The 14,240-nt window shown below is 47.9% G+C and overlaps 1 protein-coding gene across 1 annotated transcript in view; it reads left to right on the forward strand.

The window, feature by feature from the left end:
* Positions 1-1,509: 1,509 nt before the first annotated feature.
* Positions 1,510-14,240, forward strand: part of RCOR1 (REST corepressor 1) — an 85,568-nt gene continuing 72,837 nt past the window's right edge. Inside the window, exons 1-2 of the mRNA XM_050897752.1 lie at positions 1,510-1,696; positions 1,824-1,883. Coding sequence (XP_050753709.1) covers positions 1,510-1,696; positions 1,824-1,883 — 247 coding nt within the window. The remainder of the gene's footprint in view (positions 1,697-1,823; positions 1,884-14,240) is intronic.

Raw genomic sequence — 14,240 nt, forward strand, 5'->3', positions numbered from 1 at the left:
CTTCCCAGTTTTTGGGAGCGCTGCCGTTGGAGGCTGACGGCAGGGCCGTCCGCCCGCTCCCGGATTAGACTCGGGGAAGGCACAAGCGCGTAGGACGATGCTCGCCCCGACTCCCAAAGCCCGACCCGACGACGGCAGCCACGTGGGGAGGGCTGCTGTGCCGTGCCAGGCCTTGGCAGGCTGAAGGGGCTCCTCCGCAGCCCGAGTCCCCCCCAGCCACGCCGCCGAGGCGGCTTGGGGAGCCAGGCGCCTCGCTGCCACGGCGCGAGCTGTGGACATTTGGGGCATGGGGTCTGTTGCTCCCGCTGGGCCCACAGAGCGGATCTTGACTGGGCAGAAGGGCCCTCGAGGGGAAGGGGGGGGGGCTCAGGAGTTACTCGAGAGGACCTCGGGGCGACCACGGCCGCAGCCTGGGGCATGGGCTTCAGCGGCTCCTTGCGACTGCGTGAGACACCCCGGCGGGGCGGCTCTGCCTTCGGGGGGAAGCCGGCAGCACCCTGCTGACCGGGCCTGATCCTGCTTTGGGCTGCGGCCCGGGGGCCCCGTCCGCGTGGTGCCTGTTTCCCGGCTGGCTGCTCTCATCCCCTCAGGGCTCCGCTCCCGGGAAGGCGGAACCTCCCCCGCCCCCGACGCCGTCCCGTACCCTCAGCGCCGCTCCCAGCCGGCCGGGCCGCCCCCCCGCTCTCCTCAGGGCACTCCCGGCCGCTGGGCTCCCCCAACCCCTCGGAGGACGCTCCCCCGCCCGCCGCCGCGGAGCAGCCGCCCCTGCCGGCGGGGGCCGTCCCGACTGGATCGGGCGCAGAGCCCCGGCGCCAACCGCCCCCCAGCCACGGCCCCCCGGGCAACGGGGGCTTTGTATGGAATCCCATTCAAACCACGCCGTAACCTTCCGCCGCGGGGGGGGGGGGAAAGTAGTCCCTCGCTACCCTCCTGCCGGGGCTGAGTTCACAGCGGGGCGGTGGACCCCGCTGCCGCCCCCTCCGCGGGCCGGGCCGAGCCGGGGAGCGCCGCTCCGGCGGGGGCGTGCGAACCCGCCTCTCCCCTGCTCCGCTCCGGCGCAGCCCTCGGAGGAGAGGTATCGCTGGGCGGAGAGATCGCGGAGCCCTCACACGTACGGCCCGGCGATACGCCTCCACCTAACCGAGCAAACGGAAGCGCCGGGCCGCCGCGATGGACAGGAAGCGCCGTCCAATGGGCAGGCGGGCTGGCCTCCCAAAATGTAGGTTTAGCCAATGGAAAGGGGCAGGAGCGGGGGAAGGCGGGGCCGGTCGCAGGCAGCAGTGCAGGTTGAACGGAGTCCCAGCGCAGGGCTGGGATGAGCCTCAAAGTTCGGGGCGATCGTGGTGGGGGATGTAGCAGCGCCGCTGCCGCCGCGCACCGGACCGGCCCGCCCCGGCTCCCGCCTCCCTCGGCGCCTCCCCCAGCCCCCCCCCGCAGTTTTTAAACTCTGATCGCCCCCCCCCCCCCCTTCCCTTCTTCTCCACACCCCCCCTCCCCTTCCTCCCCTAAATGCCAGCCATGATCGAGAAGGGCCCGGAGGTCTCGGGGAAACGGCGGGGCAGGAACCACAACGCCGCCGGCGCGAATAATAACAACAACGGCGGTAGCAAAAGTTTATCCGCCGCCCCCAACGGCAACAGCAGCGGCAACTCCTGGGAGGAGGGTAGCTCGGGGTCCTCCAGCGATGAGGAGCACGGTGAGAAGCGGGGGGGGGTGGCGGTGTGTGGTAACTGGAGGGGGGGGGGGGGGGGCAGGGGCCGGGCGGGCCCACGCGGGTCCACGCGGGTCCACGCGGGTAACGCTTCTCCCTCTGCCTCCCTCAGCTGGCGGCGGTATGAGGGTCGGGCCGCAGTACCAGGCGGTGGTCCCTGATTTCGACCCCGGTAAGTCTTTATTATTTTTTAGGGGGGGTGACTCCCCTCCCCCCCATCCATCGCTTTGGACCCCCGATGAGCGGAGCCCGGGGGGGAGGGGGTACCTCCCCCCCCCCCCGGGCTCCGCTCATCGGGAGGGGTCCAAAAATAATCCCCCCTAATTCCACTCCCAAACACCCAGAGCAAGAACAAGGACCCCCCCCCCCCCCCCCCCCCCCCCCAACACACGGTTGATAAAAGAAGTCTCGATGCTTTCCAGAGGGCGCTTTGCAGGCAGAGAGGAACAGGGAAGCTGGCAGGGCTAGAAGAGGCAGGAGATGGCAGTTGGGTGGTTTTTTTTTTTCTTTCTTTTTTTTTTTTTTTTTAATCCCCTCCTGGACTCGTGTGTCTGTGGGCTCTGTGGTAAGGGTGGAACTAGAAGACATCAAGTTGTAAATATAATTTTTTCGAAGGTATTTAGAAGCGACTTGGGTCTGTATTTTAATTTTCTCTCTTCCTAAGAAGCTGCTCGCCTCCCCCCTCCAAAAAAAATGTTTCACATTCCAGCTATTCTGCTGCGGTTCTTTGTAAGCTAATTTAAAGTGGTATGGAAGCAAATTTTGAGCAAACAAAGGAATTGGGGCTGTGCTGAAAGGCAGGTGCTGGAAGCACGTTGGTACTGATGTATCTATCTCCGTGTATAGAAAGGCAGGCTGTTGACCTCCTTAGTTTGAAATCTAAGCAATTTTTTTTTTTTTAATTGTTCCTTTGTAAGTGGAGATTGAAGCTAGCAAAAACCCTCCTCCTGTCTGGAGATCCTAGCGTTTGGAGTTGTCCCTTTGCCCAGCCCAAACTTAATTGAATCCTCCGCACCTCTTGCCTTAAAACAAAAAGAATGGTGTGGAAAGCCACGGGGTCTCTTTATCAAATAATCCTGAGAGTTACTGTTGTGTGGATTCAGGAAAAAGGTTTCTCGTGGATCGTCCTCAGACTGTGCACTAATATGTTGGATGCCTTTTCTATTATTAAATATATATGTTTGTTCTTAACTGTTAAGGTCTCGGGGGGAGGGGAGGGAGGGTGAAGAGGATTTTTTTTCTTAAGTTCAGTATTACTTGTATTTATTTACGGAATCATTTTTCCCCACTCCTTCTCCCCTTCATTTTCTTGACAAAATAAGATACGAGGTCTTGGCACATGGGAACTCCATTTCTTGGTTGACCAGAAGGAGGGGGGGGGGGGGGGGGGGGGAGAGGGAGGAGGAGGAGGAGAAAAAGTGAGGAGGGAGGGAGAGCTGTTAGGCAGCAGTTAACACTGTTTTTCAATCTGTAGGTCAAACGCAGCATTTCTGTAACACACAACATGCATCACACTGGCTATTAGCCAGGTATCACAACGATACTTGGGCTTTTTGGTCACCCCTGTGAATTACACTCTTGTGCAATTCATTTCTCTAATATAATCGATGGATGGGAAAAAAATACTATGTGCCCCTTCCTCAGTATTATGTGCTCAGTTATACATTGTTCTGGTTTTAACTTACAGACATACAGTGACCTATACAAAGGTTATTGCTTTCTGTGCTGGGTGGAGTGGAAGGGACGGGGAAGTGTGTGATATGGAGAAACAAATTTTTTTCTGAGTAATGTATACCCTAGCACAGCATCAGCAGGCGCTCTTGTTTGAGTACACAGTGTAATATGGCAAGCTCTTAGGAGATTGACCTGAAGTAAATTATCAGTCTTCTGATGACGTGAATGGGCATCGGATCCTCCTTTACTGGTCTCTCTATTTTTTCTTTTTTTTTTTTCTTAAAAGTATACTTTTTAGTTAACAAGTTTGAGGTGAACTTTTGACTGCTTGTCTGTTGAAGAGTTGGTTTCCTGGCCTGTGGAATTACCCAGGAATAATTTTGCAATGCAACGTTGTTCCCTCAATTTTGTGATCTCTTCTTGGTCCTAAAGGATAAATAGCCATGTTGTGTTTATTTGTTATGCCTCTTTTGTTTCCCTGTTTAAGAAAGAAAACCCTAAATAAGCCTAACGCGCTAGACTAAGACCTTTTGACTGAAACTGTTAAATTGTCCTATCTCACTGGTAATTTCAAAGTCAAATCGATGGAATAGTGTTATCAGAGTGTACAGATGCTGTGTCTGGTTCTCACTAGAAATTTTAGGGACTGGTTGACCAAAGGATCCTAAAGCTTGAAGGTTGTTTGGTGTCAAGTTGCGGAGGCTTTCACCTTCAGATTAGCTGCTGGTAAAATGCTGAGGGCTCGTGCCGCTCTAGCTGTTTCTGAGGGGAAAATGGCACCGACTAGGCCTTGGGTGTATTTTTTTTTTTTTTAACTTAATATTAATACCTCGGGTTTGGCTAAGGTATATCTGTAACTGCTGATTCTTACATCAGCATTCTCATGTGGGTGTTCCTCTGTCCCATGCATAGGGGCAGAGAAAGCATTTAATTTTGTTTTACTTCTCAGCCTCATGCGAGCTGTAGCAAAGAGCAATAAAATCAGGAAAGCTTTTCTGAAATCCTTTTCTGTGAGACTACAGGAGAAAAGAGAGGTAGAGCAAGGCAGTGGTGGGATGTTGGTCTGGGTTTCACGAATTAAATAGCCAGAGAAGAGTGAAAAAGTACTATATGGTATGGCCTGAAAGTGAAGAGAGTGTCTCCTCAATGATTGCCTAGGTTTAGGGAGGGAAGGGACCTCAGCACCTTTCGATTAGCATGGAGGAGGATAGAGAGTGCTTGTCTCTCCCTTGTTTGAGCAGAGTATGAGGAAAATGGTTAAGGGCTGTGCTTCTTTGTTTTTACTTCATCCTTAGAACCAGAAAATAACAAGTTCTCATTCTGGATTAAAATATCTTGGTGCAAGTTTTTAATATGCCTTGTGGCTAAAACTTGCTGTGGCAGTGGCCAAGGAAGGGCCTGCTGTGATTCTTTGACTGTAAAAATGCTTGTGGCTGGAGTCCTCTGTAGGAGGTGGTCCTGACTTGCAGCTCCTTTAGTAAATCTCTTCACGGTGGCAAGGCCTATTCCATGTGCTGGCAGAGCCTACCGGTTCTTTGCCAAAGTTAATGTTGCTATCTTTCTTACCTATCCCAATCTCCCTTTACTTTGGGAAAGTAAGTTCTCACTGCGTTGATCCCGCTTCTTTTATTCTCTTGAAAACTTAGACCTCTATTACTATTGGTAGAGTACTTGCACCTCTATTATTATTTGTATAATAAGAATAGTTGTACAGTAAAGGCAAGGCTTTTGCAGAGGCAATGTGTTTATTAAACAAGCTGATTCAACTAGGGAGAAGAACAGGCAAAACTTTTTGGGTTGAAAATCCCATGCCAGAGCTCACTAGAATCAGTAAAAACTGGAGTTCAGCTGTGTTGCACTGTTTGGCCTTGATTTCACAAATGTGATGTGAAAAATTGCTATTGTCTCTCCTATTTCTTCTCTTATTAGAGCTCAGAGTCAAGTATTTGCCAGCAGAAAATTCTGTGCGTTAAACAAAGGCTGGTATTGGTAGGTCAGCATTTCTTGCGAGTTCTTGGTCTGAGACATTGAAGGTTTTGAAGAGGGAAAACTATTATGGTTCTTTTAATCCATACAAATGAAACTCACATGTCCTGTTAACAGAAAAACTCAGTGGAAGGAAACATTGCATATCCTAAAGCTAAATAAAAATCTTTCGTATGGGGAAGCACTGATATTGTACTTGACCATTTTACTTGTTGCTTATTTATTTATGCTATTCGAACATTGAAAATAGGAAGAAAACACTAGTGAGCGCTTTAACACAGCCAGTGAATTTAAATAAAGATTAAAGCTTCCATAATTTTGAGGAGTGTTAAATAACTTCCTGAAGAGAATGGTCTCTCCTGAATTTTGGCATGTATTGAAGGCAGATAAGCTTTTCTTTCTCCTTGGTAGCACTATAACTTTAGATTCCCTCATTTGTTGTGATGGCAGTAAAAATACAAGCCACATCTTGTACCTTTGGACATCAGTTGTGTTGTTCATCTTTGGAAAGCAGCTTCTGGGGCTATTTCCAGTGGAAAAAGATGAGCAAAAGCTGGTTTGACTCAGTAGTATCTTGTTGTAGAGATCCAAAGTTGGGATGTGTGTCATCTGGGAGACTTCAATCCCTTGTTTGCAACACTGCTCTCTTCCCAGTTTGTTGTTGTTGTGCTGTAACCGTTAAAGTAAAAATGGTGGAAGGAAATACTCTGTAGTGCTTTCACCTCTAGATGCAGAAAAGCCTACTGGAAGGTGCTTACTGCTAGAACCTCACTAATCCTTGAGGAGCTCGTTCTCTGGTCCACACGCTTAGCTGTGCTCTGTGTGCTCCTGCAAACACACTTGATATTCCTTGGCCTTCTTTCGTGGTCAAGACTGTGTTGTTTCAGTGTTACCAAAAATGAAGAGGGGGGAAAAAAAAAAGAAACTAACAACCCTTTTCAATGTAGTCAGAAACTCTTGGCAGTGTAGTTGTGTCTAAGAAGGGTTAAAAAAAAAAAAACAAACAAAAAACATAGTCTCTGCTGTCTCTGATGTGGAATGCCTGATAGGGAAGTGGTGGCTGGCCGTGTCCTAGGGGAGGAAGCTGGTGCATCCATTCGTCCCACTGGCTGTTAAAATGCACCCACCCTCTGTCTATTTAGGATCAAAGGTGAAAGTATAATAATGGGACAGCCCCTGGGTGGCTGATTCCCCTAGAATAGCTGTATTTCTCTAGTGGTTGTAAAGGCCAGATTTCATTAGGTTGTATCTTCAGCTACTTTGCGGGGTTCTCAGCAGAAGCACCTATTGGTCTACACAATAGGGACGGTAACCCTTTAACAAGAGGTTGTTAAAAGCTCCCTTATGACTTGCACTTGGCAAGTCCAACTCCCAGCCAGCTTGTTCTGTTTCTTTGTTTGCAAATAGTCCTGCTCCTAACAGTCCTAATAGTTTGCAAATAGTCTGAATACCCAATGAGTGTAAGAGAAAAAGGTGTTTAGACGAATGGACTCATCAGAAAGGGGGTGGGGAAAAAAGTGTGCTCTTCACGTGAGGCTTTGGGATTTCCATCTAAGCAAGTGGAAAAGTCAAAACCAAGCTCCTGAAACTGGAAATACTGGTATCCTGGAAAGCTATCTCATCTCCTCAAATGACTTTGCCTTAAATGAAACAGGCAGGAACTCCCTTAGTGCAACAGTCTCTTTGGAAAAGAAGGGAGAGTTATGAGGATGTTTGATCTAATCAGAAATACCAAACCGTAATGTACTAATGCCCAATGTGTTTTGGCTGACAGAGGCTGCCTAGTATCTTGATAAACCAGGTGCACCTTGGTCCTTTCACTGTTGTCTGAGGAGATGTGCATTGTCCCCAACAAGAGTGTGTTTTCCCAACTAGGTGGTGGAAAATTTAGATACTGTGGGTTTTCTCTTAAACTTTCTGGTGGGGGAAGAGGAGCTTTTCCCCCTAGTTGTAGTCTGCTCAGCCCCTTACTCCCTCATGGGCTATATTTGTCTTGCCTTCCTTCTTCCACGAGTCACAGCCTCTCTGTATGTGCTGTACTGCAGAGCAGATGAGAAGGTCCTCAACAGGTGCTCCACCAAAAGCTGTTGCCGAAACCTTGTTTTTTCGGCTGCCTCAACTCCATAGCCATTTAGGTACAGTCAAAGGGGGTTCTCAAGGTCAGGCTGGTCCCCAGCAGCCCTGTGGAAGGGGGAGATGACTCCTGCCGCCTCCTTACTGTGCTGGCAACTCTGCTGGTGCATGGGTGAGTCTCAGTCTCATCTTGTTCCATCACCAATACGTACTGCTGGTCCAGTCACCGTGGCAGGAGAGGGTGCAATCCCACTGCTCCTACATTAGGAGAATGAAGCTGACTTGTAGATGCTGACACTTAGCTTATCATCTTTTTTTTAAATCCACCTTGGAGAAAAAGAAGAGGAGTAGTAGTGCTGAAGTTGGAGACTTTATTATCCCTATCTCTGGCACCTCAGCAGGAGTACAGCTGTTGATTTGGTGCCATACCTTTCTTACCTCTGGGCTGCTTGCCTGAGGGAGACCATTGTTAAGCCTGTGTGGCTCAGTAGTTCGCTTGTCCTGTGAAGGGGTGCAGAGGCGGCTGGTGGTGAGCAGAGCTCCCGCTCCACCTTATTCCAAGGCATGGCTTCGGAGCTTTCTCGTTATTCAAATAGTACCGAGAACATCCTTCTCAAACCTTAATGCTGTAGTAAACAAACAAGTCTCGGTGCAGCCAAAGCCTGTGGCTTCCTTCCCTGCCTGGCACATGCACTGTTTGTATGTGGAGGTAATAGCTGTCTCATGTACTGACGAATGTATTAATGGCTGGACTGGAATTAATACTAGGTAGAGTGACTGCTTTGTTCTTCATAGCTGGTTCCTGCTGCTTAATGAGTTGCTCTTAAAACTCTTGTTTTCAGCCCTGGTTAGGTCTGTGACTTGGCCAAGTGAAGGCTTAGAGCTTCTTGTGATTAGTCATTATAATTAGCTCAGAAATCTTTGCCTCTGTGATCAAGGCACACTGTATAATGCGGCTTATAGTGGACTCTAGTCCTGTCACATACCTTCAGAGTAGTATAAATGACAATGCTTTGTTGGACATATGTATGTATTTTTTTAACTGTGTTGTAACTTTAATTTAAAAAAAAAACTGTAACAGTTTTTTAATATGCACCAGGCAGGTAAATCTGAAGTAACTGGCTTCTCAGAAACTTGTGGTTAGTGCTAGTCCCTGCTTCCCTCAGATACAACAATTTCTGGTCGTGGCGAAGGCTTGCCTTACCCATTCCAAGTGTAAGGTAAGATTGAAACGTGGTGACTAGTGGCTGACCGAGTCTAGAGACCAAATCAAAAAGAAAACTTTGGGGTAGTTAGAAAGAGCATGCTCCCTTCCTAGGAAGTCTGTACCTCTTTCTGCACTGGGTGACCTTGTCTTTTGAGACTTTGACGTGACAGTATAACAAGATGAGCAATCCCACATTCTTAAGTGTTTAAACTTGAAAGAACAGTTTGAAATTCAGTTCTTGAAAATACGAAGTTGATTTGTAAACTAAACTTGGTCTTAAAAAATGCTTTTGTAAGGAATGTTAGATTAGGTGTCTCTTTAAACTTTACAAGCTTTTAATTTATAGTTCCATATGAAAGTTTTGACTTTGTTGTGCTTTTCGAAAGTGCAAGAGGATGTGCTCAGCCTTAGTGAAGGCAGTGAAAGTTTCTCCAGCATATTCTAGAATTGGGCTGCTTTTATGCTCTCGCTGTTTGTTTTGAAATGCAACAGATTGTGATAGGACTGCCTTTAAGTATTGTAGGTCAAACTCAATAAACTTGCTTCACTTCTCAGGTAAGGTTTTGAGACAAAACAAGTAAGTTTAACCTACCTTTCCAAGTATCTTCAAAAATTCAGCTCTATGCAGCAGCTTGCTCTTTGAACTTCATAAAGGAAGTATTGGTAAATGTTGCCTCTCTGGGGGGAGGAGGCTGCAGCAGTGTGATAAAATTGCAAAAATCCCCTCTTGGGAGGAAATTCTAGTCTATGCTTCCCCCTTCAGCCCTGTCCTTCTATCGTGCAGGTACCTCTAGGGGACATCAGCAGGGTCTCATGTACTGTAACTGTATGTCTGTATATGTATGTAACTGTGTGTCCGTAACTAGGTATAACTCTAGAAAAATATTCCCCTGCCCCATTAGGAGCGGGAGAATAAGGTTGTGAGGTTTTGTCCTTAAAGTTATTTCATCTTCCTTTCTGCCTCCCTTGGCTCTATGCTTTTCACCTGGATGGATTTCACAAATAATAATCCGAGAGAGCCAACGGCTTGTTTTTGTAGTGTAGTTGTCTAATTAGAGGAATCTAACCACGTGGCTGTCTATCGCAGCTTTTCAGTTCTGCTGTCTGTAGGTATCTGTGATAACCTGTCATGATAGCATGTGCATGTACTTTTAGATGACTAGATTTCTTATCAAGTTGGAGTTTACTTCATATAGAGACTTTGATTTGAAAGTTGGATATTGAAAATAATTATTAGTGTACGTAACCTTGAATTGGTGTCCTTCTAGACTTTATAACTGTAGTATGAAAGCACAACGTAACAATTGTGTAATCATAGTTGTGGCTTCTGGGTTCAGAAATCCCTAAGGAATACATATAAACAAGGCTTGCACGCGGGGGCACAATGCCTGCCCTCCCCTCTTAACTGGTCCCTGGAGAGGACACAGGGAGATTCTAGTTCCACAGGGGGATCGGGGATGGATAAAGGCTAAGAAAAACCTCTCCTGAGTAGGAAATGGCCTCCCCTCCTGAAGAACTGAAACAGCAGGACTGGGAAAGTCTGGTTTACATAACAGCATTGCTTTTGAAGCAACTCTTTACTTGTAGCTTGCATTGAAATGTGGAGTTTTTTCTTTTCCCTCTGACTTACCACCTTCTTTGGGGGTCTGAACTCATCCCTGTGTTCTCATCAATAACATCAGTTTGAGTCTTGGCCACGTGTGAATGGGGATAGGGGGAGGATTTTTCACGTCCTCCCCACCCTGTGTTGAGAGCTAGCTGCCCCATGTAGAAGGCGCCGTTGGCTAGAGTTGTATATAGATCTGCATTTAGGTTGCTAACAGCTGTGTGAGAATCTAGAAGTGCCACATCTGTAATCCATGCTTTTTTGTGCTAAACAGTGCAAATAATCTGTAGATACCAGTGTGCATGTCTGTTCCCCTGACTGACATCTCTCCATCTCTGGGAGGGGCTGCTCTGGGTGCTTTCGGGGGAATAAAGGGCTGTAAAGGCAGGCAGGCATACCAGGTGTAGCATTCGTACTTTCTCGGTATTGTTTTCTGTCTGGGAATCTTAAAGATGTCCCTCCTGGGACCCTTGTGCTGATTTGTGCAGCTGCCGCTGCACTGTTCATGACAGTAGCCATGGGAACACAAGTAGGATGATACAAGTTTAAAACTCCAACTTGTTGCTAGGCAGACGCAGCTCAATTTGTGGATTAAGTAGCCTTAACAGCAAAAAACCCCCACCCTGTTCTGATATTCTACCTCTTTTGTGGGGGAAGACAACTTGGCTTGCCCCAAATTCTGGGTCTTTGTCTTTAGGCTGGCAGAATGAAACCAGCCCCAAAAGGGTCCCCTGACACCAGCAAACCTTGGGGGGACACCCCTCTTGTACATCTGAATAATAAGTACGTGGTGGCTGGGTGAGCGGGAGTTTCAGCAGGTAGGTTTTGACGCAACCTTTTCTTAAAAACAAAGTGCTGCGAAGTAAAGTGATGTGCCGTCCCATGCAAAACTGTTGCGCTGCTCATATAGTCTAAAAGTTGTAGCCTGCATTAAAATAGATACTGCTAAAAGTGACATACGCTCTAAACAAAGGTCACGGGCTTAAAATATCACAAGATCACTTCTAAACTCTGGCTGTAAAAACTCAAAATTATGACTAAGGCAAGGTAAACACCTTCAAAACTTACACTGCTTTTGCACACTGTTAGTGTAGATGCTGGTATGTGCTGAATGAGCTGGCGTAGACCTTTTAACTTGGGCAGTCTCTTGCTGGTAAGTTGCTTTGTCCCAAGCTTGTGTTTTGGCACTTCTTGTTCAAGAAATAAGGGCAGCCCATTCCCTCATGCTATTTTTGTCATCAATGCCTGAGAAAGGATGTATGGCAAATTATAGGGGCCTGAAGGGAACTGGAGACCCAAACTCTAAGGGAGCGATGGGCCCCGTGTGCTTCTTGAGGGCTGAGCTCCAGCATGCCTTTATCTCTGCAGCTGTTGGCTTCCTGTATCACAGCAGTAGTTGGTTATGCTCTGGCCACTGGTTTAAATGGATCTCTTTTATTTTATAAACATTTCCTGTGCAGTAACTGTCATTCCTGTTGGAATAAGGCCATTTATAGAGATGCTCCCAATTACCACCTGCTCTTTTTCTTTCTTAGCAAAGTACACTTACCTAATTTAACCTCCCACAGCAACTGCTTTGAAGTTGTTTTCTCTTTGCACCTTGGCTCAATGCTATCCCTTTCCCCTCTGACCACCCTAACAAACTGCAGTTGTCCTTGCTTGTCCTTCCAGAAATTACTTCTGTGGGGAAAAACTGCTTGCTTGGTTTGCCCCAAATGTTTTTGTAGTCAACTCTTATGAGACAAGACTGCTTTCCTTTAATATGCCTCAGCCCTTTTTTTCATTTCCTAAGTTGCTATTTGTGGTTCTCCCACTTTCATTATAACTTGTGTACAGCTTCTAGATCCTATCTGTCCACCCTCTTACTAACCCAGCCCTGCTCGAATTTCTGTGCTCTTCTCTACGCTCCTGAGCCCTCTTTCCCCGTACTTTGTCCTCCAGGAGAGACACCTTATCTGTGCCTGCGCTACATTGTAGTTGTTCTCCCAACTTCCCTCTCAGGCTGGAAGAAAGTGGTCGTGATTTTTACTTTGTTATAATTTTGCTCTAAAAGAGGGGAAAATGTAGCGGAACTCTGCCCCTTAATCTATTTTACAACTTGCTTGCCTCTCTGGATATGGCATCTGCCTGCTTTTCAAGCATTTAAATAGCAGTGATGTTTTTGCCTTTTCAGGCTCCTTTCTCAAGGCTTTTTTGCATTGCTGAAGAATTTCTGCCTCAGCTTCTTCTGTGGAAGCCTCAAGGCGCTGCTTGCTCTTGTAGGAGCTTCCTCTCGCTTTAGCCTAGTAGAGCATCTGTCTCTTTGGCCAGTAGTCACTCTTCTCCTGAACTGTTGCTGCTGTGAGCAAACGGGTGTGTGAGAAAGGTGAGAGAGTTGATCTCTACTGCAGCCAGGGCTGTCCTGGGGACAGGCTGAGCGCTTGGCTGGAGCCTCCAGCCGGCCCCTGCCTGCTGCGCACTGAGGCTGAGTTGCCCTGAGTAGCTCTGAAGCCTATCATACAAGTTTGGAGAGGAGGGAGAGGAGGTCTCCTTGCCCATTTTGTGAATAAAGCAAACCTCAGGGTTGCTGGCTGACTCAAATCTGCAAGCAGCGAGTTGTGATGCAGTGAGGATGGGCAAGTGCTCTGAAGAGCTTTTCCTCTTCTCTTTTTGCTGTAGACTCAGCCTCAGGCTCATCTTTGGGTGTGCTGAGTTGGGTGGTGCTAAGGGGAGCTGGGAGAGTACAGCTGGATCTCATCTGAAGTTCTCATCGCCTCTCTTCTCCTGTTAGGCTTTGTACAAGTATTGAATAACTTGGGGGAGAGGCTTGCTGGTGGGAACTTGGTGGCAGAGGGAAGATTTTTCAGAGCTGTCCTCTGGCTTTCAGCCCAAGATCCGAGTTGCTTGGCAAATTGTTTCCTCCTGTGTGTACTGGCTCCGAGAAGCGGGTCTGCTCTCTGGGAAACTGCTGTATTGTGCTCTAGCTCCTTCTGTATTTTGGGTGGGTTTTTAGTCCTCTTGATTTGGTTCTTAAGGTGGTTTCCCCCCCCTAGATTTGCTTGGGAGTGTGAGTGCATGGGATCAGTTTCTTTTGTTTCTTTTCTTGGGCAATTTAGGTGAAACAGCAAGCTGTCCTCCACACACAGGTCAGATGCTGTCCTTGTGGTGCAAACAGGGCAGGCACAAAGCCAGCCATCCCACCAACAGTCTGAAAATTGGCAAGGGTCTAGGGGTATATTTGGATTTGGGTGAAAAATGACTTTTTCTATTGGAGCAGAAGCAAAGGTGGTGGAGTTGGGAGGTGTTGCAGTTTGCTCTGGTGCAGCTAGTGACTGAGGAACATCTGTGTGTTGGTCCAGGAGCAGAGACGGGCAGCACTCATTTTGCCTGACAATCCATGACTGGCTGCTGCTGGTTGGAAAGGATGGATGTATATGGAGAGGACCTTTATAAATGTTTAAGCTATTCAAAGTGTGTGTGAGAGTAGTTACATCAGGCAAATTGGTGTCTTTTATTGTAGCCATCTTGCTGAAGTTATTTTGGAGGTTGGGGGAGAAATAAGACAGAACTTAAACCCCTAATAAGAATATTTTTAGAGGTCATAAAAACAAATAAATGAGGTGTCAGGGGAATTAGGCGTGAAAGCAGTCATTATGGCTCTGAAACTTGCTGGGAAGGGGATTGTTTTCATATCCTCTTACCTGAGCCCTTGCGAAGTGGCTCTGGGAGCAGACACTGGTCTCCTCTTGAAACCAACTGTCTCCAGCTCAGTTCGGTGGAATGCTGCCCTGTCTGGTTATCGCTCCCTCCACAGTGGCTGCTGCGTTGCCCAGAGCAATACCTCCTGAGCAGCAGTGTGTCCTTTTGTTTCAGCTCAAGAGAAGGAAACTATGGGGTGCAGTAGCATTGCTTGCAAAATGATGTCAGTGTCTGCTGAGGGAAGGGGTAGGAGGAGATGCAATGGGGTCTCTGAAAGAGATGGGTAGGAGAAACCTTTCCAGTGA

Source organism: Gymnogyps californianus, chromosome 5 (genome assembly GCF_018139145.2).
Source record: "Gymnogyps californianus isolate 813 chromosome 5, ASM1813914v2, whole genome shotgun sequence".
Lineage (NCBI taxonomy): Eukaryota > Metazoa > Chordata > Aves > Accipitriformes > Cathartidae > Gymnogyps > Gymnogyps californianus.